This window comes from Choristoneura fumiferana, chromosome 27 (genome assembly GCF_025370935.1).
Source record: "Choristoneura fumiferana chromosome 27, NRCan_CFum_1, whole genome shotgun sequence".
NCBI classification, from domain to species: Eukaryota; Metazoa; Arthropoda; class Insecta; order Lepidoptera; family Tortricidae; genus Choristoneura; species Choristoneura fumiferana.
The window spans coordinates 2,585,341-2,610,868 of record NC_133498.1 but is presented as its reverse complement, the minus strand read 5'-3'; the positions used below and the strand labels follow the sequence as shown (position 1 = coordinate 2,610,868).

The 25,528-nt window shown below is 36.5% G+C and overlaps 1 protein-coding gene across 1 annotated transcript in view; it reads left to right on the top strand.

The window, feature by feature from the left end:
- Positions 1 to 9,064: 9,064 nt before the first annotated feature.
- qsm (Zona pelucida superfamily protein qsm) overlaps positions 9,065 to 25,528 on the top strand; it is a 64,735-nt gene continuing 48,271 nt past the window's right edge. The window contains exons 1-2 of the mRNA XM_074108720.1: positions 9,065 to 9,172; positions 19,610 to 19,704. Of these exons, the coding sequence (XP_073964821.1) occupies positions 19,647 to 19,704 (58 nt within the window). The 5' untranslated portion in view covers positions 9,065 to 9,172; positions 19,610 to 19,646. The remainder of the gene's footprint in view (positions 9,173 to 19,609; positions 19,705 to 25,528) is intronic.

Genomic DNA, 25,528 nt, shown 5'->3' with positions numbered 1-25,528 from the left:
TATTCCATTAAAACTTCATGGAACCGCCTAGAACAAATGGCAAAATATTTGCGTTAATTGTTTTGCCTTTCTGGAGACAATCCACGAATATTATATTAAGGGGCTGTTTCACCATCCATTGATCAGTGTAAACTGACGGTTAAATGTGATGCCGTCTCTATTTGTTTTGTTCGAATAGACGGAGACGGCATCACATTTAACCGTCAGTTAACACTAATCAATGGATGGTGAAACAGCCCCTAAACCTAGAGGATTGACTAGCAGAAGACGCTGGTTAGAGTATCATTTTATTTAACTTACCAGTATCGTTATTTAATAGTGGCAAAATGTCCATTCTCATTTTTTCCCAAATGTATTTCCCACTACGGTTTTTTTATCACAATCTCATCTTCACAATCGAGTTTTTACCCGACTTCGAAGATGGAGGGTTATGTGCTTGACCCGTATGTACATATGTATGTAGGTCTATTTCTATGTTCTCTCGTAACTACTCAACGGCAGAACCGATTTTGATAAATGATACGTCATTGAATTCGTCTTAATACGTCTTAACACTGGGTACATAAAAATCAAAAAAAAAATGAAAATAGCGGATTTTTGGCGCAAAATTGTGTCTTTTAAAATTTTTATTTTAATAAAGGGACTTAAAAACAAATTACAAAAATATATACAAGTCATGTGTTTTTATTTACCGTTTTCACAGAAATGTCAAAAAGTATGAAATAAAACAATAAATTTAAAAAATCTAAACCCAACTGCGTTAAAAAATACTTGAAACACTAAAAAGAAAAAAATAATACTTGGACGTAGTGGTCTAGAACACTGTTAAGTAGCTAACTTAAGTGGGGACCCATTCAAATCGCGACCAGCTCAAAAATTCTTAGTTGTACCTAATGGGTAAAGTTAGCTACTTAACAGAGTTCTAGACCACTACGTCCACGTCTTGTTTTCTTCTTTTTAGTATTTTTTAACGCAGTTGAGTTTTGATTTTTTTCCCAATTTTAATTGACACAGAAACATAGCTAGGTTAAGGTTATGTTAAGTTTGCATAAGCCCGAAGGGCCAAAAGCCAAAGAAGTAGGAGCTACGTCGACACTCGATGTCGATTCAATTTGGGAAAACCATAGTGGGAAAAAAGCATTAGGAATAAAAGCTAATTTGAATATTTTGCTATTAGGAAATAACAATTCCGGTAAATTGCTTTAACCAGCTCTCAAGTCTCTAAATTTAGGGTAATTTAATAGTACAGGATCTGAAGTGAGATCGACCTTCACCGATTTGTTAACCGGATAAAAATTACATTTTAGCAAATAAATAAAGTTTTTGAACAAAACCCATATTGATTGCCAAAAAATTTTCATGAATATAAATAATAGGATTTATTGTCAATAAAGAATAATAAAAAATTATAATAAGCATTAAATGAAGTTTAATTAAGTTTGTACATTTTTTACATTTACATTTTTCATTTTTTATACTTCGGATGTTAGACCATAAATTATAGCTAATTATTCTTTAAGATGAACTTTCAACTCATTAATTCTAACCAATCCTTTGTTCTACTAAGATGGACGAGCACACGGCATTTGCAACATTACGGCCCTTGTGATAAGAATGCAATTGCGATAATGAATACAATAGAGCACTGGGTCAAGAACAGTTGTGACGTAAGCGGTAACAGGATCACTAGTGAAGTGAAACCGTAATCTGGTATCGATACCGATACTACCTACTAATATTAGAATAAAGTAGCTCTTTGATACCGATACTACTAATAATATAGCAGCGGTGCTTGCACTGTTGTGCTTCGGCGAGTAAGACAGCCGGTGAAATTACTGGCACTTGAGAGAGAGAGAGAGAGAGAGAGAGAGAGACATTTATTTACACATATTCGATACACATAAAAATACATTAGATGGAAAAAAAATAACATCGAATAGTACCCCACTCAGCATAATGTTACGGCAAGCCGCAACGCTGTTTACTTGAGGTATCCCATCTTAGACCTCTAGGTTGGCAACGCATCAAAATTCAAATTCAAAATTCAAATGATTTATTCAGTAAATAGGCCGCAATGGGCACTGTTTCACGTCATTTTTTAAACTACCAGCGCTTTCGGAAAGACCATCATTGCCAAGAAGAATGCGCCGCAAGAAACTTGGCAGAAAGTCATTTTTTCATCTGCAATACCCCTGGTGTTGCAGATCTTTATAGGCGTTGGTGATCTCTTACCATCAGGAGACCCACTTGCTCGTTTGCCATCCAGTCGAATAACATAATTATAATAATAATAATAACTTGGCTCACGAGGTGACTGCTATGTGGGATGTTGACTCGACGATCATTGTCCCGATAGTCGTTTCGGCAAACGGTCTAATCTAACATCTCAAGAGACTCTCGCTAGATGGCTGGATCAAGGGCCAGATCGTCCGGAGGTTCCTCACTCTGCGGCCCTTACCACCGGTAGCTTGGGCCCTGCCCGGTTACCGGCGGCAAACTAGGTTAGGTTTTTATAATATTTTTATTTTATATGTACTTTTCTGTATTTTACTTTTTAGAACTATTATAAAAACCTAAAAATAAGAATAAAAGAAAAATAAAGAACATAATAATAATAACCTACCCGCGACTCCTTCCGCAAAGAATTCGTTTATCGCTATCCCGCGGTAACTATGCTATTTTCCGGAATAAAAACTATATCCTATGTCCTTCCACGGGACTCAAAAGATCTACCGAATTTCATCTAAATCAGTTCAAGGGTTTAGACGTGATAATAATGTAACAAACAAACAGACTTACAAACTGTCTCATTTATAATATTAGCGAGAAGTGGAATGGGAAAGTCTGTTAGTTTGTATGTGTGTGTGTGTGTGTGTGTGTGTTTTTTTTAATAAGGAGGCTAACAAACCAGCGGCTAATCTGATGGGAAATGATCAATGAACTACAAGAAGATTCCGCAGTGCATAAGACTAGAGTCGTCGACCAGAGTGTGTTGCCAGTGATAACTGCTGAGACGTGGTCCTTGACTGTTGGCTGTTACCGGAAGTCCAATAATTTTTCTCACTGATCACTCATATTTTTTTTTAATACTAGCGATCGAAACTCATAATCATCGGAATTCATAATATAACAATTCATACACCTTGTTCATACTAATATTGGTTTTCATATGTTTTATTATACTAACGATCGAAACTCCTAATCATTGTAATTCATAACGCCAATATTCATAATTTTGTTAATACTAATTATTTGTTTTCATATATTTCTTAATCATAAATGTTATTTATCCGCATTAATGAAATTCATAAGAATATCAGAATCATAAGAATTCTTTTAAGAAGGTATAAGTGAGTCCTTTTCTTGAAAGCCCCAATGTCATCTCATAGTTGTCCGGAAACTCTGTTGACGAAAGTTGATTCCACAATTTGTATGTTATGTTTGTAACTTCTTCACACTAAAACGGCTGGACGGATTTGGATGAAATTTGGTATGTAAATAGCTGAACACGTGGGCTACTTTTTATCCCGACATTCTCACAGGTTGAGTATAGAAGTTTAGAATTCCAACCGCTAGGATTAGAGGCATTAAATTTTCCATGGGTGTACTTCATACGAATAAAAAAAAAACTGTTTATTTCAAACCACATTCATGACGATATTTTTACATAATTCCCCTGCCTAATCTTTATTTATCAAGATAGAACAAAATGCTACCAAATAAATCGCTGGGTGTTTTGTATGATAAACAAATTTAAATGCTCGTTGTTATTCATTGTGGGGACGTTCAAATTAATTGACGACCTTTTTTAGGGTTCCGTATACAAATACTCAAAGGATGCCTAACATTGATAAAGTTTACGAAATTTATTTGCGGAAACCATGGCGTAGATATCGATATTAGATACATATGTGTGGCTCATAATGTTTAGTTATGTATAGTGATGTATATAAGTACAAATCCTTATCAGATTTTTCGGTATCTACCTACGATAATTTACGAAATATTATAGTAGCTACCTAAAAATTCGTACGGATTCGTTCGACTCACGCTTAACCGGTTTGTCAAATTGGACATTTCAGTTTATATCATTTGTCTTCATCAGTCCTATGAAAAAGAGAATTCATGATGGTAATGGTAATCCAACAATGAGACTCAAATTATTTGTACACGGAATTTCATCTAAGTCGGTTCACCGGTTTAGACGTGACAAGAAAAGGTAACAAATGAACAGACTTACAACATGTTTCACGTTTATAATAATTTAGTGGGATCATAAGTTCAAGTCAAGTCAGTCAGTTCAAGCCGTGGTGGCCTAGTGGTTTGATCTATCGCCTCTCAAGCAGAGAATCGTAGGTTCAAACCCCGACGCGCACCTCTGAGTTTTTCGAAATTCATGTGTATTCGTTTACCACGAGCTTAACGCTGAAGGAAAACATCATGAGGCAACCTGCAAAACCCGCGAAGTAATTCAATGGTGTGTGTGAATTTCCCAATCTGCACTGGGCCCGCGTGGGAACTATGTCCCAAGCCCTCTTATTCTGAGAGGAAGCTTGCGCCCAACTGTGGGACGTATATAGGCTGAATTGAGACCCACCTTACACTAAAAATTAAAAATTATTTCTATTTATGTAACCAGAATTCATTTTAGTATAAGGAGGCCAGTTATTGACGATTTACTCTCATGAAAAACAAAAATCCGTAACAAATAGTTGAATACGCATTCAATAGGGAATCGCAAAAATATTTGCATTTAGGTACATAACATTATACTCTTGGATTTTCGGTCGCGACTGAACAAAATCCCACCTAGATTTGGCATTTTATGTTCTAAGTATATAGGCTGGGATGTATAAAGTTATCGGCAAGTGTGGTGACCTCACTAGGCATCCTACGCCGCGGTGCAAGGCGCATCTGCAGCGGGTCGATGCAGCCGCCCCGGGGCGGGATGTAACCTGGATGCTGCAGTCTGGTCAGCATTAACATAATGCACCGGGCTGACCCGGTAAAGAGAACCTAGCTATGAGACTTGAGGCCCACGGTTCTATCCCCAGTCGGGCCATAGAAACACGGCGATTTTCAATCAATGGTTTAGAAACCAAATATTAAAGTTGAAGTTGAAGTTGAAATAATACAATTTTCCACTCTAATCCCACATGAGAACGTTTGTGTCTGTTTGTTACCTTATCACGCCTGAACCGCTGAACGGATTTAGATGAAATTCGGTGTGCAGATAGTTTAAATCCGGGGAGGGACACAGGATAGTTATTATCCCGGAAAATTGCATAATTCTCGTGGGATAGCGATAAAGGAATACTACTAGTATTAATTATAAACGCCTGAAAAACAGCTCATAGCAATCATTTTTACATTTATTAAATATTGCTAAAATACCCGGGTTCGTACTGAGTTTTTCGAAATTAAATGTATGAGGTGTACGGTGAAGGAAAACATTGTGAGGATACCTGCACACGCTAGCGAAGAAATTCAATAGTGTACGAAAGTTCCAGGCCGCGTATACTTTATTTTAAATTAATATTGTTTTAAGTAAGTACCTACTCATGTATAATTCATTAAAACAAGATTATTTTTAAAAAATTGCATGTCGAGCTTTCAGCTTAAATACCATAAAAATATTGTAAACGTATTCTGGCAAATAAATAATGACTTACTCAGTTACTGACCCGCGTAAAAACTAGGTAGGTACGGCCCAAGCCCTCCCGAAAACTTTTCGAACAGGAGAGATGAAAATTAATAAATATACATAACTACAAGAATTTGCGATGTGCCAGAGATGTGTGAAGATGTGATGCAAGGAATGTGTACCGACTGCCGAAAGAGGGTTATGTTTTCGAGGGTATGTATTAAGTTGTATGTATATGTAATGTAATGTGGTATGAATATCAAAAAAGATAAAATAAAAAACATTAAACTTAAAAAATCAAAAACCTTCGAATGGGTCCCGACTGTTAAACCTAAATGAGCTTCTTATGGTTTGCTTAAGACGATTCGATTTTATGATTGTTTCGAATATCAACTTTAAAGTGCAAATTTTCATTAAAATCGAGCGTCCCCCCCCCCCCTCTAAAATCTAAATAGGTGGGGGAAATTTTTTTTTTAAATTCAGGATGGTAGTAAGTATATCAAAACTTTCAAGGCAAACTATAACGGCTAAGTTTGCTTGGGAAATACGAAATCCTTAGAAAAATATTAATTATTTTTTTCTTAATGGCTACGGAACCCTATTTTGGGCGTGACCGACATGCTCTCGGCCGGTTTTTTATTTTATTTAATAGATTTATCTTTTTATTTATTAATTATTTTGTCTCACTGCAGAGTCGACTGCAGACGGACCCGCGTTGCGTTTAATTATTTATAACTATAGTATTATTTAAAACCAGACTCGGCTGCACTGTCCAAACGCAGGTCCCTGACCCCAACTGGTTTTTAGGATGGACAGACAGACATATACAAATACAGGGTATTGGTAATACAGTTAAAATGTGCGATTTTTCGCTTCATTTTAACGGAACAGTTTGAGCTGGCCATTTGATGTGCAATATCATGTGAATTGGATAGTCTCCTGAGTAAAAAATTATAATGTTCTATGTACCATCAGCCAAATATATGGTCTACCATCCTAAAGTTGATATTCGTTTGCATGTCATAAAACAATAATGCCATTAGACGTGTCTGTCAACTTGAAGGTTCGACTTTAGCGACATATTCATTTGATAGGAACTTGTTTAAAAATTGATAGACCACTTATTTGGCTGATGGTACATCGAGTGCAAAAATAAGTATCTATTCGAACCACTCAAAAATATGTTATTACGGCCTTATTGCGTCGGAATAAGAGTCTGTGGTACTTATTTTTGAAACTTTGAATAAGTTCTTATTTTTACATTTATTTATTTATCAGGAAATATTCGACATTGTACCTATATTCTTCTTTCCTCTATCAAATAAGAAATGACAAAGATGAAACGCGTCAAAGTTGGGGAGAGGGGGTACGTGACGACACGCAGGCGCAGTGCTAAAGTGTGCTAAACAAACGGCAAGAACCCCCCACCGGGGTCCATGAAGATCTTTATACTATTTGTAACATCAGATTATAATACCATGGTTGTAATTAAATGAATAAATAAATTAATTAATTAATCAATTAATATTAGAAAATATTCGACATTGTCTATTTTTAGGGATCCGTACCTCGAAAGGAAAAAACGGAACACTTATAGGATCACTTTTTGTCCGTCTGTCTGTCAAGACCCTTTTTCTCGGGAACGCGTGGACGTACCAAGCTGAAATTTATATCAAATACCGAGGTCTACTGTCCCTTGGAGCTGTAAAAAAATCAAACTTCTAAGCCAACGCAATCAAAAGATGCAGCCGTTTATGATGCAAATTTTCCAAACTCGCAAGGCAATCAAAACCTACAGGGTACTTCCCGTGAAATCAGAATCAGATAATTGTTTAAAATTTTGCTACTTGTTCCAAATCGACTTAACATACATCAATCTTTTACTTAGTAGAGTCCTAGCCGAACTTATAATGTATGTCAATGCTACTTAAATCTAATCAAGCTAGAATACAATCTAGTACTTTAAAACAAAGTACAACTTTCTTTAAAAACAAATTGCGGTTACGCTGTTTTTGTTAGAAGTAAACACCGACTTCAAACTTTGTTCTCTCGTGATGTCGATAGTAAAGAAGCTTTCTGATTGGTCAATAAAGTTTCCAATACAATTCCAATAACAGAATCTATTAGATACTATCTCGCTGTTCGGCTACAAAGCGATCTTTTCCAGGCAACCTTTATAGAAGAAAACTATCTCTGCTCAAGCTCTGCTGTTTGTCCTGATGATGAACTCTGCTTGAGTTTGAAACGCGCCAGTGTAGTGTGGTGGTGATAGGTGGATTGTCTGATGTGTGTGTGTTCTTACAGCATAGAGGCGGAGCAGCTGCATGAACACACATTTGTTGCATAGGTAAATATTGCTATTGTAAGTTGGCGAGTGAGCGAGGTAGTTGTTTACAGTTCACAATTCAATTAGTAATTCTTCAAATTTATACGTGGGTCATGCTACAAAATTCGATTTGGACCCACAATCTCACTTTTATGGCACTTTGACATTGGCAGTAGGTAAATGTCATCTTTGTGTCATCATTCTTGACAGCAAGGCTACTACGAAACTCGAAACTCGAAGTTCGTATCGTACCGTCCCTCTCGCTCTCGTATTAAATAGTATAAGTGTCAGAGGGATCGCACTACACGAACTTCGAGTTTCGAGTTTCGTAGTAGCCCTGCAGTTTACCATATCACCACAGATACGCATACAGATAAAATTCTTGAAAGAAGCATTGATGTGCCAAAACCAGGTGACACTATTTCCCGGACGTACGGGTATTGTACAATACCGACATGGAAATACCGACATGATATTTTGTGCCACGCCCGTAGAAACTCTTGTCAGTTTGACACCAGTTTGTATGGGCGTGTACACGAAATATCATTTGGGCTCCACAGAAAAACAGCGTTAATGCACATACTGTGCGGGGTACCCTGCCGTGTCACCAAGTAACATAGTTTAAGTGCTAGTTTTAGTCTTAGTTTTAGGTGGTACTTATGGAGCCAAAATAAACCTTTCTTTCTTTCTATCGGGTCGGTATTTCCATGTCGGTATTGTCCGTGCCGATAAATAGTGTCACCCGCAGAACTGACGTCTCATCCAAACTAGTTTAATTCATTAATTTGAAAGAATTAGTCGTGATTTATATGAATAATATTCGAAATTGGTTTCCAATAATTGAATATTAATTGACTTTTCTAATATCTGACTTTTGTATACCTATTAAAAAAAAAAAACTTTTTTTATACAATCCCAATAAGTGCTTAGAGAACCTGACTTATGAAGCATGAGATCCACGGTTCGATCCCCGGTCGTGGCAGTCAATAACAAGCTTGTTTTTTTTTAAGTTTTTTTTTTTTACTTCTTGACCAGTAGTTACAACTGCGTGCGCGCAGCCTAACAAGTCATCAGGTATTCAAGGCAAGCTCGCCTCGAGCCTCCAGTCGCTCGCAAACCGCCGCGCGCGCACGACGCCATCTTGTTTTAAACGTCAAAGTTAAGTTTGCTCAGGTGACAGTGTAGTGGACATGTGCAGTGTGGTAAGTGTGATTTTGTTGTTTATTTTTATGTTAAAAAAGTTACATTGATACTTGTCGAAATCGAAGTTAGAAATGTTACTTTATGTTAACGTATTTTAGGTCTATAAAAGGCTTAACTAATAGTGTTGCTTGTTGTAAAAAAAAACTTTAATTTGACAAGTTTTTGTAAGAGGTTCGTTTTTAATACAATCTTCATTGTCCGTTCCACTGGTGACCATAGGGCTGGCTGTTATCTTGCTTTGCATAAGCATTGCCATACAACGAGAAAATGCAGCCTTATGGCGCCCTGTCCAAGTAACGATCTGTGAACTAAAACAATTACCTTATGATACGTTTATGCAAAAAGAGCGTGCAGAACACACACAAATCACAGAAACCCAACCATCACCACCACCACACTAAACTGACGCGTTTCGAACTCAACCAAAGCTCATTTTCAGAGCAAAACAGCCGTTCACCAAGCATCATCATCAATAAAAGATGATATTTGTAAATATAGGGTTTCAGGCTTAGAATAAGTTAGCCAAGTCGATTACTAGAAGTAGGTGAATTTCCACTTGCAAGATTTGACCACCGTTTAATTTCTCCACAGTCTTCCGTCACCGTAAAACTCATGGAAAAAATCTGAAATTCTGAAAGGCTCAAAAGTGCAAGCCCAGGTTTGAATACATAACCCTCTACTTGAGAGGCCATAGCTCAAACCACTAGACTACCATAGCTTTTTAACCACTCTACTACTCTTTTCTACTGCCTTCATGGCAAAAGGCGGTAGGTATCATATAAAAACAGTTTCGAGTTTTTACGCACCGGACCCGTAGTCCTAATAATGATGTAGTTGTCCATGGGCGGCGGTGATCACTTACCATCAGATGACCCGCATGCTCGTTTTCTAGCTACCGTAAACTGCTTCAACTTTGCCCTGTGGCCCCAACATTGCCTGATTCGATATAGAGTCGATAACTTAGCACTCTTATAGGTTTTAAGCTTTTACCTACAAGGGAATTATTATTACGGGGGGATAAAAGTTTAAAAACCTAAAGGGTGCTAAGTTATCGACTCTAAATCTAATCAGGCAGTGTTGGGGCCAGAGGGCAATGTTGAAGCAGTTTACGTACCCGAAGTTTTACGCAGAAAATATTTTTCGCAAATGATTTCCTGACTGTTTCAAATGGATGAATCCTGAAGTACGGTCGGAACTATGAATGGTCGGAAGCATAAATATTATAAGATAAGGTCGATGTTTATTTAGACGCTATGGCTGTATGTATATTTTTGCATTCGACTGTACTTACAGATTCAGTTTGTCAATTGTATTTCGTTTGTTTGGCGGGTCTCGTTGGTTATACATCGGGTCAATGCTGGGTGATAGGTACGTTTGAGCCAATGACGAGGCGAAGGGTTATTGATTAAATTTGTTTTATTTATTTGATTTATTATTATTTTATTAATTTTATGTTTCAGTTAATAATTCTATTTATTTATTTTTATTTCAGATTTGTGTTTCATTAAGATTTCTATTTTAGTTTGTAAGTGTGGAATTGTGAATTTATTATTTTTTTAACTATCCAGATATTTTTTTTATTCTATTTTGTTCCTTTTCTTTTGTATGTATACAATAAAGAGTTTATATACATACATACATAAACAGTTGAGAAAATGATGATTGGTTATTTGGAGTCTTTTTGTATTTTTTATTTCAACTCCAAATTTGTTACTTTTACGGTCTCTTGATGAGAGCGAAACATAGATGTCGCTAGTGCTGCTGCATAAGTAGCGTAGTAGAAGTAAGCAACCTGAGATATGTATGCATAGGAAAAATTCGTGTCTAAATTCCTGTCCAGCGGTGGTGTAGGGGTTATAGCACGCAGCACGGATTGCTGAGGACCTGGGTTCGATTCCCAGCGCTGGTCTCTTTTTCTGGTTTTTCTGTGCATCAATGTCTCAGTTTGTATTTTCGAGTTGAGAAAATGTTCATTTTGGAAACATATTTTTGGTGAAAAATTAGAAAACTATTTACAACTGTAACTTAAGACATTCTAAGGGGCTGTTTCACCATCCACTGATTAGTGCTAACTGACGGTTAAATGTGATGCCGTCTGAATTTGTTTTGTTCGAATTGGAGACGGCATTACATTTTACCGTCAGTTAACACTAATCAATGGATGGTGAAACAGCCCATAAATCTCCAAAATAACTCAAAAGTGATTTTATTGAGATACCGCCTTCTGCCTTAAGAGGGCAGTAAAGGCTGGTTATATAGCTAGCTCAAACAAATAACACTTCTATTTAATTTATTCCACACCACTTAAGAGCCAAACATATTATTTAATAGCTTCCTTAGCTCTATTAAACAGGCTTTGGAGTTAGAGTCGCTGCATTTACGTATAATATATGACTGTAATACAAATTGATACCTTTTCCTGGTATACTTGGCGGCAAATAATGTAGTTAGTGCTTACAGCCGCTAAGTACGTATATTATTAATAAATAAATATTAGATAAATGTTACGGGACAACTGACCTGGTAGTTCCAAACTAAGAAAAGCTTGTACTATGGTTGCTAGGCCACAGATAAACATACTTATACAGATAAATACATACTCAAATACATATTTAACTTCGAAGACTGGAGAACAAACCCGGGACCTCTAGCTTCGTAATCAGTTCACTAACCATTCAGTTATCCGAACGTATATTGTCTACCCTGAATCTAAGTGTTGATATTATAAGTTTTTTGTACTGCTTTATGGTGTGCAATAAACAATATTTGTATTGTATTGTATTCATCATCATCCCAGCCTATATACGTCCCACTGCTGGGCACAGGCCTCCTCTCAGAAAAGAGGGCTTGGGCTATAGTTCCCACGCGGCCCAGTGCGGATTGGGAACTTCACACGCACCATTGAATTGCTTCGCAGGTTTGTGCAGGTTTCCTCACGATGTTTTCCTTCACCGCAAAGCTCGTGGTAAATTTCAAATGTAATTCCGCACATGAATTTGGAAAAACTCAGAGGTGCGAGCCGGGGTTTGAACCCACGACCTCGGTTTGAGAGGCGATAGGTCAAACCACTAGGACCACGGCTTTTTTTTTTTGTAAAATTTGTATTGTATTGTATATATTTAATTTGAAAGAGAATATTGAAGGAATACTTATTCCGAGCCGTATTAAAAAGCCGTGGTGGCCTAGTGGTTTGACCTATCGCCTCTCAAACAGAGGGTCGTGGGTTCAAACCCGGCTCGCACCTCTGAGTTTTTCCAAATTCATGTGCGGAATTTGAAATTTACCACGAGATTTGCGATCAAGGAAAACATCGTGAGGAAACCTGCACAAACCTGCGAAGCAATTCAATGGTGCGTGTGAAGTTCCCAATCCGCACTGGGCCCGCGTGGGAACTATAGCCCAAGCCCTCTTGTTCTGAGAGGAGGCCTGTGCCCAGCAGTGGGACGTTATAGGCTGGGATGATAATGATGATGATGACTTATTCCGAGATACCGACACGATACAGAATTATAAGGGTCTTACATCTTAGTTTAATTTGGCTCTATCTCCGTAGGTATAATTATTGGAGACTTCAAATAAAAAGATGAGGCGGTGTTACAAAACGAGCGAAGCGAGTTTTTTACAATCAAACTAGGGAATTTGGAAAATGCATAAACTCACATAGACAAAACTCATTTCTCTTCTACTTTTCTACACATCAGCATCTACTGCGGAAATAATTAGCTTTCTAATAGATATATTGACTTACGAAACAAATTACTTTCCGAGGATGTTCATTGTGAGCTTTATTTATACTGCATTGTTACTAAAGCTGTATAGGAGTTGAGTGTGACCGTTATATAGCTTACTGGACGTTACTTAATTCCAACTGCTGGCATAAAAGAACAATGACTACTTGAAACTCCTGGATATAACGTAAAGTACTAAACATGGTTCTTTTATAACAACGCTTTTCAGTCGGTGTGATTTTCTAAAGAAATTTCGTCCGGTGACATAATAATTGCAATTTTGTACCTATTCTTAACGGCGCCAAATTTAGGAAGAAAAAAACCGTTTTTTATTGAAATAATATCTCTATGTATATACTTGTGTTTTCTGTACTGTTTACTGTATTGGTGTGCAATAAAGAGTTATTGTATTGTATTGTAAATATACTTCTTAAATTACTAAAATAACGCGAGTCGTATCGTAATGAATAAAGGTAAAGAACGTTTTTGGAAGGTCCGCCCGGATTGCTACCACCATCTTGCTCGCTAATCCTGCCGTGAAACAGCAGTGCCTGCAGTGCACTGTTGTGTTTCAGCGTGGAGAGTAAGACAGCCGGTGAAATTACTGGCACTTGAGGTATCCCATCTTAGGCCTCTAGGTTGGCAACGCATCTGCAATCCCCCTGGTGTTGCAGGTGTCTATGGGCGGTGGTGATCTCTTATCATCAGGAGACCCACTTGCTCGTTTGCCATACAGTTGAATAAAAAAAAAATTAGTTCCTTATAGGTTTTCACTTGGCAGTGACAAAATAAATTTTATGGGATAGTCTTGTTTTATACATTTAGGCTGTATGTTTAAATAAAATTAAGGGGCTGTTTCACCATCCATTGATTAGTGCTAACTGACAGTTAAATGTGATGCCGTCTCCGTTTATTCAAACAAAACAAATAGAGACGGCATCACATTTAACCGGCAGTTAAGTCAATGGATGGTGAAACAGCCCTATAAATATTAAATATATTGACTGGATACTCACGTCTTAAATCGAGTTTAGCTCGACATGTTTCGGGCTAATCCGTAGCCCTTCGTCTTCGGAGCAACGCGACTCAGCGGCTGCTGCAACACGCGCACTGGATATGAGTGAGTCTCACGGTAGTTTCATGTTATAAAGAGTTATTGTATTGTATTGTAAATAACTTCTTAAGTTACTAAAATAACGCGAGTCGTATCGTTATAAATAAAGGTAAAGAACGGTTTTGGAAATTTAGTTCCTTGTAGGTTTTCACAGGGCAGTGACAAAATAAATGTTATGGATAGTCTTGTTTTAGCATTTAGGCCGTATGTATAAGCAACATTAAGGGGCGGTTTCACCAACCATTGATTAATGCTAACTCACAGTTAAATGTGATGCCGTCTCCGTATATTCAAACAAAACAAATAGAGACGGCATCACATTTAACCGGCAGTTAACACTAATCAATGGATGGTGAAACAACCCCTAAAAATATTAAATATATTGTAACGGATAACTCACATCTTAAATCGAGTTTTGCTCGACATGTTTCGGGCTAATCCGTAGCCCTTCGTCTCCGGAGCAACGCGACTCAGCGGCTGCTGCAACACGCGCACTGCGCGCCGCCGCCCGATTACCCCGAAACATGTCGAGCTAAACTCGATTTAAGACGTGAGTTATCCGGGTCAATATATTTAATATGAGTGAGTCTCACGGTAGTTTCATGTTCAACATTAAAAATAGCCTAATTTCCTCGCTCTTTGACAAACCCTTATTATTTTATATAACACATATTATGTCATACCATCTCTGTATACTTTGTTCAATTAGACAAAGCAGCATCATAGATATCTGTCTCACATAACAACAGGGATTTAACAGAGAGTACAACAGGTATGTATAGTATTTGCCCCGACTAACTTACGCGTAAATGTAATGAAATAAAACGGTTGTTTATTTTAATATGAACGGTTAATAGTCCAGTGAAGAAGCGCCCGACCGTGACGATAATTCATTCGTCCGTAAAATGTTGTAATATGATAGAGTTAACTGAGTAGACTATGTAGTTTACAGGTAACTTATTTAGTTCATTTGATTTGGTTGACTTTGCTAAGCAGACATGACACCCTACACTTCAGTCTACTCGTGAATACGGCCACTGCAATGTGGTCGAAACGTCGAGGTAAGGAGTTAAGATAAGTCCCGTTTATGGTATTTAATTATGTGTGAAAATCACGAAAGTTTAAAACATAATATTATTCAATATAAAAATGAATCCCTCGTAGGTAAATAATATAAACTGTGATTCATTTTGTGGTAGCGTGTCTAAATTCGCGGGTGAAAAAGGGTTAGAAGAATTAGTTTTTCAGGGACTTTCCTTAACGTCTTCGTTCAAACCTTTATATTTATTTATTTAAGGAACAGTTACAACTTACTAACAGATACTATTACTAGACAAAATACGACAAACGGGACTTATCACGCTAAAACACACGAGCACGATTAGTTGTGGTATTTTAAGTATGAGTGAAAATCAAGAAAGTTTAAATGAGATAATATTCTACTTGACACATTTATCACACAAGTAACTAACTATAGTTATATAACTTGATGACTTGCCAATTCTAGTTAATTATATTGTCAAACACCAATTCTTTTCTGCCTGGGCTATACATGTCTGAAAGCCTATTACAGAGCAGACCCAAACTAAACAAATACAAAACCAGGCGTGTAAATATTGGGCGTCCACTAATCCATACAAATATTTGGACACGCGCGGGTTCGAACCCGCGACCCCGCTCTCTTTCAGTCAAGGTTATTTGAAATCCCTGAGTATACATAACAAATAAATGCAATGACTCTTTATTTAACACTACAATAAACTTTACTTTGACGCAACTTTACACGGTTTTCTGTTGAAAAAAAATTACGTGATATTTGTTAAATCCCCCCCTCTCCCCCAAGTGAGATTTGGAAAGATTTTACTTTACCCCTCCCCCCCTTAAAGACCTCACGTAATTAATGGACGCCCCCTTAGAAGGGTTGTTAAAAAGCGAAAGCAAAACTTTCATTAATATGTGTCAAAGTTATGAGTATTCTATGTTTCGCGTGTTTTTTTTTTGCCTTGGCCTCCCGGCCTATGTCCAGCAGTGGACGTCTTTCGGCTGACATGATGATGATGATGGAATATCATAGGACACTTGACACCAATTGACCTAAACCCTACTAAATTGTACTATGGGTACTACGGATAAACATACTTATATAGATAAATACATATTAAACACCCAAGACCCGAGAACAAACATTCGTATTATTAATACAAATATCTGCCCAGGCCGGGAATAGAACCCGGGACCTCAAGCTTCGTAGTCAGTTTCTCTAATCCTTTGGCCTTCCTGTTGTTTATAAAGTGTGGTTTGGTGGTAGCGATTATGAGTTTGGATGAAAATACAAGTACAGTCAACCAATTTGATTTCTAGGCCTTGTAGAACTTTGCCATAAATAATTTTGGTTTGTCCATAGCAATGCGTATTTATATTATATGTTATACGGTTGCCCACAACTCTCGCGATGTCGTCGGTACCTACAACCATCAAAAACTTGTAATAAAAAACCGGCCAAGAGCGTGTCGGACACGCCCAGGATAGGGTTCTGTAGCCATTACGAAAAAAAACAAGTCATATTTTTCTAAGGATTTCGTATTGTACACAATATCTTCCAGGAATCTTCCAGTTTAGTATTTTATACCTAAGGCTCCAATTTACTCATAAACTACTAATAATTCTAAAACAATCTTAGCCGTTATAATTTTCCTTGTAAATTTGATATACCTACTTACTACCATCGTCAATTTTTTCAAAATTTTCCACCCAACAGTTTAGATTTTACACTCGATTTTAATGAAAATTTAAACTTTAAAGTTGAATATTTCGCAAACAGATCACTGAATAGAAAAATAAAAAAAAAGGTTTTAAAATACCTTTCCAACGAAACTCCACACAAAAGGGTTGGTTAAGAAATAAAAATCACCCTCACTTTAGGCACGTATATGGGAGGCACCCTAAAAAATTTTTTTTTTTTTTATTTTACCACTGTCGGCGTGACTGATATGTATATTAATGCCAAATGAGAGCTTTCTTGTACTAACTGTATCTGAGCTTAGCCGCGGCCGGACAGACAGAACGGACAGACATGGCGAAACTTTATGGGTTCCTAGTTCACTACGGAACCCTAAAAAATGAAATTTCTACAAAATAGAACCTAAAAAGGGTTAAAAAAACAACACTGACAACACAATAGCCCCTAACTAGATGGTACTGTAAAAAATATATAGCTATGTTAATAAAGTGGTGCTAAACGTGTAATAAAGTTTTACAGCATATAGCCACAATATTCAAGTTATCAGGCACTAATGTTTATATGTTTATTGCTGTTATCGGATACCGTGTGAATATCCGGGATAACAAATCATACGTTATTTATTGTTAAGGAAACAAGCATGATATTGCACATGGGTGTTGATTAAGAACTCCGGATTAGTTCGAAACATGTCGTGTATATGACTATAATTACGTGAGTGACCCTTGATTTTATAGCTTCGTAACTAAAAAGGAAAGCTTTTTAAATAATAAATAAACATACTTAGGTATCATTTATTTCCAATATAAATTGAACATACTCACCATTTAATACTCGTATTAAAAATAAAAAAAAATGCATAAACTAGCTTAAATCTGGACAATATACCTTGTCAGCCAGTCATACATACATACATTGCAAGTTAAATAAAAGCTTGTAAAAACATTATTTGTATCAAACGCAAATAAGTGATATAAAATACATAAATGCAAGAACTGGTTGTATAGTAGCATATTTATAGCAGACGTCTCTTTTAAAATACTATCTACTTAAAAATGGTACTTAAGTGTGTACACATACAGGATGTATAAAACAATATACACCCACACGAAATGGTATCTGTGTGTGTGTTTTTTTTTTCCCTATTCTATGCTGATGCCTAGTGAAATTATTAACTCCACGCTACTGCCTGCTAGTAAACAAATAATTAAACAATCCGCTGGACCGCATGACGTGGGTAACAATTAACAATTATCGCGGTCGGAATCGAAGTTACAGTCTAGTGCGCGCGCGCTTCTAACCACTGAGCCATCGGCGCGTGGCATGAATCGATTTCTTATCATATCGCTATTAATTGCGTTTCAAATATCATTAAGATTTATCAAATTAAATAACGTTAAATAGCAAATGAAAACTATCCTATAAAAAAGTTTTTTTGGAAGTTTTATTCTTTCCATACACATACCGGGTGTGGCCTGTAATAGGAGCAAAAAATTAAAACATAGATCGTCCTTGTCAATCTGAAACATTAAAAACAACATTAAAAAGTAAGTAGGTTAAATTCAGCGACTTTTAAAAATAATGGAGTCTTTGAATTTTCCTTTTTTCATACAAATTAAATACTGCAATCAATGTACGCCATCCTAGAACACAACTGACGTCGCCTGTCACGCTACAAACATCAAGCATTTTGCTTTACATTGCTTCTTCGAATAAACTTAAAAGTGTAATAAAAATTAAAAAACTAATTATTTTTAAAAGTCGCTGAACTAATGTTGTTCAGTTTAACGAGTATGATCTATGTTTTATAATTATTTGCTCATATTATTACAGGCCACACCCGGTATAAAGTACATGTCGTGTGAATATTATTTGACACCTTTATCATTCTTGATCATATATCTCTTTATAACCATTAGGTTTTGTTTAATACGACTATCAAAAAAAGTTAAAAAGGAGAAAAAAGGTAGGTACAGTCGAGTTCATAAGCTTGTTAGCAGAAATTTGATCAACAATATCTGGACACGCCTCTACGCTGTTAACAATAGAGTCGTGTTCAGATATTTTTGATCAAATTTTTGCTCACAAGTTTATGAACTCGACTGTACAGGAAGCATGGTTTAAATTATTTATTAGGTATACCGAACCAATCAAATCATGTCATGACATATACAATTTATATGATATAAAAGCTTTTCGCGAGATTGTGTAATTTAGATACTTAATTTTTTTTTCGTAAATCTTACGCCAAGTTTTTATATCATATAAATTGTGGAATGTAATGAGTTGATTGGTTTGGTATACCATGATTTTGTAACATTAATAAATGCTCATTTTTAAAAATGTTTTTATTACATTCTTTTTTTAATTTTCATCATTTTAGTTATATTTTAGTCTCTCATAAACTCATATACATCGAGTCCCGACCGAGACTGAGACTAAAAGTTTCATTGCCATATACTCGAACCACTGGTTATCCATAACATAACTATTAATAGTAGAATAATTATCTCGTAATTGAACCGACTAAAGTCGCGGTCTACTGCACTCCGGTAACTGACCATCGAACTGGCGGCGCGTGGCTCTGTGAATCGATATGTCGATCTATCTAAAAAAGTTAATAGAATACTCGCTTCTCCGAATGAACCGTTCCCCCAAAAACTGACCAAGTGCATGTTAGCCGAGGCGTAATGTAAGGTTCCTTACTGATATGTAGTACAAAATTAAATTAAGTTTTATTCGATCATTACTCCGTAACTTGTAGGTGCTTACATTATCTGTGATAGTTTTCCTCATTGCAAATATCTACAATCTTTTTTTTTCTAATAAATAATAAAACTCATTTTTGTTTCAGGTATAAAGTGTGAAGTGCTAGTGACGTGAATTTCAAAATGGCGGCCATCAAGCTCTTACTATGTGTAAGCTTCCTTCACATGGCTTTTGGAAAAGGTAAATTACGTTTATATTTTAAGGTGTCTCTCATACAGACAGTAGTATGGGTATTTATGTTTTTATTTATTTATTTGGGGCTTCAACAGCAATACAGTACATTATAATAGAACTTCGGTACTAAACAGATAGCCAATAACAGATGTCCACAGGAATACAGTTAGCGTATCATACTTAAAACTAACACAGACACAACAAATATTGTTAGTGAGTGAATCTACAAGAATTAGATTGATCGTGTGTGTGTGTGTGTGTGTGTGTGTGTGTGTGTGTAGTTAGCTTACTATTTTTCTGTTATTCGTACCGTAAAACGGAGGTACTTTAAAATGCAGGGGCTACTTTGGAAAACAGTTTTTACGCCATGTCCTTATTTTTCAGACCACCTGAGGCAGTGAAATGCTTACCTTCATAAATGACCTAACTTTTTACTTCATTTGCTCAATCTAGCTATGAATATTTGCGTTTTTATAACCGTTTTAAATCTATCAAAGTGTTTTTTAGTGTTGCCTTGCTACAATCAAATAAAATCTTGCAAGTTTTTATCAAAAAACTTGCGATCGTGGTCCGTCTGTGAAACCCAGAACCTTCACAATTAAGAGTCATTTAATTAACACCTTGTATTTTGTCAGTTACCCTGTATAAGTACAAGATGACCAGATGGCCTAGTGGTTAGAGAACCTGACTACGAAGCTTGAGGTCACGGGTTCGATTTCCGTGTCGGGGCAGATATTCTTGGGTGTTTACTATGTAATTAAGTATGTATCTATCTATATAATTATATTTATCCGTTGCTTAGTACCCATAACACAAGCTTTGCTAAGCTTACTTTGGGACTAGGTCAATTGGTGTGAATTGTCCCGTGATATTTATTTATTTATTATTATTTATTAAGATGAATTGCCACTTGACTGTAGTTTTTCACGCTGTCAACTACCCTACTAACGCCTACACACAGATGATTAATATAATTTGCCAATGATTCATGGTAACGGGACATGTTTGAGTTCACTCACTTAGTAGCCTCTTATGGTGTTGTTTGGGGCTCGACGTAACAAAGAAATTGAAGGGTCCACGGAAACAACATGCCTAATAACCTTTTTTTTAAATTGAGAATTTAATCTCAAAATGTAGAGAGCTCGCAAAGTAATCTGAAAACATATTTTTTTTTTACTTTAAATAAATTGTAACCATAGTAATTGTTCGTGATGACTAACTTTCAAACCGCTATTTGCTTAGGTGACTACCTACAGTGTTTTCATTGTAGAATGGTGCGGGTGACAGCTGTCAATATCACAGACTAGAGAGTGAGTGCCGAAACTTGAGTCGATAAAACTAATAATTTAAAATCTTTAACATAATTAATATGTATGTATGTAAACTCTTTATTGTACGTAAAATAAAATAAATACAAATACACAGAAAGTAGAGCAAAATTAATGTCATTATTAATCTGATTATTACGCATATTTTGATGAGAATATTAGTGAAACTCTAGGTAAGGCTAAACAAAGTTTACAACAATGCTGCTTACCAACTAAAAAGTACCGATATAACTCAAGATCCATTAGGTCCCATCACTAAACGAGCCTCTGGTGTTACGTTACATGCAGATTACGTTTCTTCACTTAATTGTGCTTTGAATTTTATTAATTGATTATAAAAATCTCATAGATTAAATATATGTCGTATAACATAGTTTTTGATGTTCAAATATTTCACGCCAGTCATATTTCAGGCTGCAACTGAAATATATATACCTACTTCCATATATTTAGAACGCAGCAACTTTTTTTGAGTAAAACGAAACGGTGCAACAACGTTCTTTCCGTGGACCCTCCAATTAGCAACATTTATTTAAAAAGGCTAGATTTTTAAAAATATATAGGGTGGTAAAAAAATCCTGTACCTACTATACTGTAACCCATTTTAAGGCTGATTACTAATATGATACAAATGGAAAAACATTGAAATTCGAAAACAAAATTTAAGTTTTGTATGGAAGTTGAGTCACAAAAACACTTTATCTCCAGACAATATAAAAATAATAGTTTCGAATTTCAATGTTTATTCACTTGCATCGTATAATTTATAGTAATCAGTATAATAGTAATCAGTAGTTAGCCCTAATATGGGTTACAGTACGTATAGTACAGAATTTTTTAACACCCTGTATAATTACATAATAGTTAGATTTTCAAAAAATATTGGATATGTAGTTATTTCTTCTTTTGTCAATTAAACAAAAAATCTGGACTTATACGTAGCCAGTTAAAGTTAAGTGTGACGACGCACCTGTCTGTACCGCCCTTGACCGGTTCGCTTAGCACACAGCTCTGGTGGTCACGCAGCTTTAGGCGTTAGCTCATCTTTAACAGACGTGCAAAAAGCACTGTGTCAATGAACTATGAAATTGAGCAAAATGTAACACGTTACTTTACACGGCACAATGGATTCGTTATGCTGGTTAAGTAGTTGATGACTTGACTGTTTAGTGGCTTGATGACGTCAGTAAAATACCGTTTAGTCGGGTTACTTTGGCCAAGAAGGATAATAATAATAATCATCATCATCATCATTCAGCCTATATACGTCCCACTGCTGGGCACAGGCCTCCTCTCAGAACAAGAGGGCTTGGGCCATAGTTCCCACGCGGGCCCAGTGCGGATTGGGAACTTCACACACACCATTGAATTGCTTCGCAGGTTTGTGCAGGTTTCCTCACGATGTTTTCCTTCACCGCAAAGCTCGTGGTAAATTTCAAATGTAACTCCGCACATGAATTTCGAAAAACTCAGAGGTGCGAGCCGGGGTTTGAACCCACGACCCTCTGCTTGAGAGGCGATAGGTCAAACCACTAGGCCACCACGGCTTTTTTATAATAATAATACATATAATGATTTATTACATAATGTTTTCACTTCTCAGGTTTGAAAACTTCGTATTAATGCTAGCTTTATGTCACATAGATCCAGTATGTGGCATAAAATGACTTTTTATGATCTAGTGCAGCGGTCGGCAACGCGCGACCTGCGCCTTTTCCTTTTTTTATTAACCCCCAACGCAAAAAGAGGGGTGTTATAAGTTTACCCGCTATGTGTGTCTGTCTACGGCACCGTAGCTCTTAAACGGGAGAACCGATTAGAAAGCAGTTTTTTTATTTAATAGCAGGGCTTCTAGCGATGGCGCTTAGACATGTTTTATCAAAATTGGTTCAGCCGTTTTGAAGTTACGTCGGGGTTTTCCAACTTTTTATTGGGTTAGGTTTCATTGTTAAATAAATATCTACTGGATTATTCTGGATTATTTATTTATTATAGATGAGGTTAGACGTTCAGCAGGGCTACTACGAAATTTGAAACTCGAAGTTCGTGTCGTTCGGTCCCTTTCACACTTGTACTATTTAATACGAGAGCGAGAGGGACGGTAGGATACGAACTACGATTTTCGAACTTCGGAGTAGGCCCTCAGTATTACTTTTTGTATCCGACCGAAACTAGTATTTCAAGCGGAAACCTTTTCTGTTTGTGTTTCAGTTCCGCCGGAAACAGTTGTCTAGTATTAAAAATCTGAGCTAAGCCTCAGATAGTCTGGCAAAACTATAAGATATTGACTCGCCAAATTAAAAGCACTTTTGATATTGACTCGATACTGCCTCGCCGAATTAACACCACTTTTCATTCATAATTCATAATTAATTTATTTGCAATAGTGATGGTTATAATGGTCTTAAATTTAAAGCAATAAAAAATGTTCGCACATTTAGCTAACTAGAATAGCATGCAAAATATAAAGTTTTATAACCTAAAAATAAAATTAAAATAATATGTCTAAGTGAATAATTATGATAAAAACACATTTCTGTCAACCATTTTTTCAATTCATGTCTAAATTTGAAAATCGGGGTAATGATTTCTTTCAAACGTTGCGGTAAGTGATTAAAAAATATTTTTATGGACATTATCAAGACATAGACAAGACTATTCTTACAAAACAACTTTTTATTCCCACTAATTTGTATTACAATACAATACAAAGACTCTTTATTGTACACCAGAAATAGTAAGCGATACAGAAAACAGATACACAGAGAAAAAAATGGCGGTTAAAAACAGACTGCTCCCATAGATATTAAAATTACCACTACTTACTTACTACAGATTACAACAGTCAGATAAAGTTAAAGTATACCTACAATATATTATAAACAAGCTATCACATTGTAATGTTAGTACAATTTTCACTCTAGTATTATAAAACATGAGGACCCGTTTTGACAGCTGAGCTTAACCAGTATTAAGATTGTTGTTTTTTTTGGAATCTTTTTGTATCTTTTATTTCAATTCCAAATTTTTACTTTTACGGTCATCCCGTAAAACCTAAATTGAAAATACAAACTGAAATATAGATGCACAGAAAAACCAGAAAAATAAGACCAGCACTGGGAATCGAAACCAGGTCCTCGGTATTCCGTACCGCGTGCTATACCGCTACACCACTGCTGGTCAATTTCCCCTATGCACCACATATCTCAGCTTGTTTGTTTCTTATTTCGCCACTTAAGCAGTGACGGTAGCGACATCTATACCGTAGCCCTCATCGAGAAACTTTCAGCACCCCATCGGAACTAACCGCTCACCCGGACAAGAGATATCGTTATTAAGCAATCAAATTAAGATTGTTTTTTTTTATCTTTTTGTATTTTTTATTTCAATTCCAAATTTTTACTTTTACGGTATGGAATACCGAGGACCTGGGTTCGATTCCCAGTGCTGGTCTTATTTTTCTGGTTTTTCTGTGCATCTATATTTCAGTTTGTATTTTCAATTTATCCAGTATTGCCAACTGTAATATCCTGTATTGATTGTAGTATTGGTGCAATGGTTTACCATGCCAATTTCTAACACATATATCGCCATTTTAACTATGGAACCCTAGCAAAACGAAAACATTAGATTGCAATGCGAACAGAATACTACCGCGTTCATTATTAATATTCATAGCATATTTCACGGTCTGACTCTAATATTTGGACCGCGAAGTTGTACCACTGGCCGTATAAAATATTAAACATAACGCTTTTCTTGAGCCGTGGTGGCCTAGTGGTTTGACCTATCGCTCCTCAAGCAGAGGATCGTGGGTTCAAACCCCGGCTCGCACCTCTGAGTTTTGCGAAATTCATGTGCGAAATCACATTTGAAATTTACCACGAGCTTTACGGTAAAGGTAAACATCGTGAGGAAACCTGCACAAACCCGCTGGTTCGATGGTACGTCTGAAGTATATGTTAATTCCCAATCAGCACTGGGCCTGCGTGGGAACTACGGCCCAGGCCCTCTCATTGCGACAGGAGGCCTGTCCCCAGTAGTGGTATATGTCCTGGCATGGTGGACGCTTCTTTTGTAACTGAGTGGAATAGTTTGAAATGACATTTATTCTAAACTCTATGACTTCGGTTACATGCTTTCTGATGTCCATCTTTCTGGTGAGAATGACGACAGAATAACATTGTAACTCTCTCGGACTGACGGATTGATCGTCGAGACTGATGAAAATTAAACGTTTTCAATAATATTCGTCAAGGCAACCAGAACAACTAGCAACTTCTAGTTCTAGGACAATAAAACCTGAACGGGAATGAATGAAAATATAACCTAACCAACAAAAAGCTGGTAAACCGCTGACATTGTCACTTCAAAGTTCAATATCTCAAAAATGGCTGAACCGATTTTGATAAAACATGTCTAAGGATCATCGGTAGAAAACCTGCTTTCAAATAAAAAAACGCATTCAAATCGGTCCACCCGCTTGAGAGCTACGGTGCCAC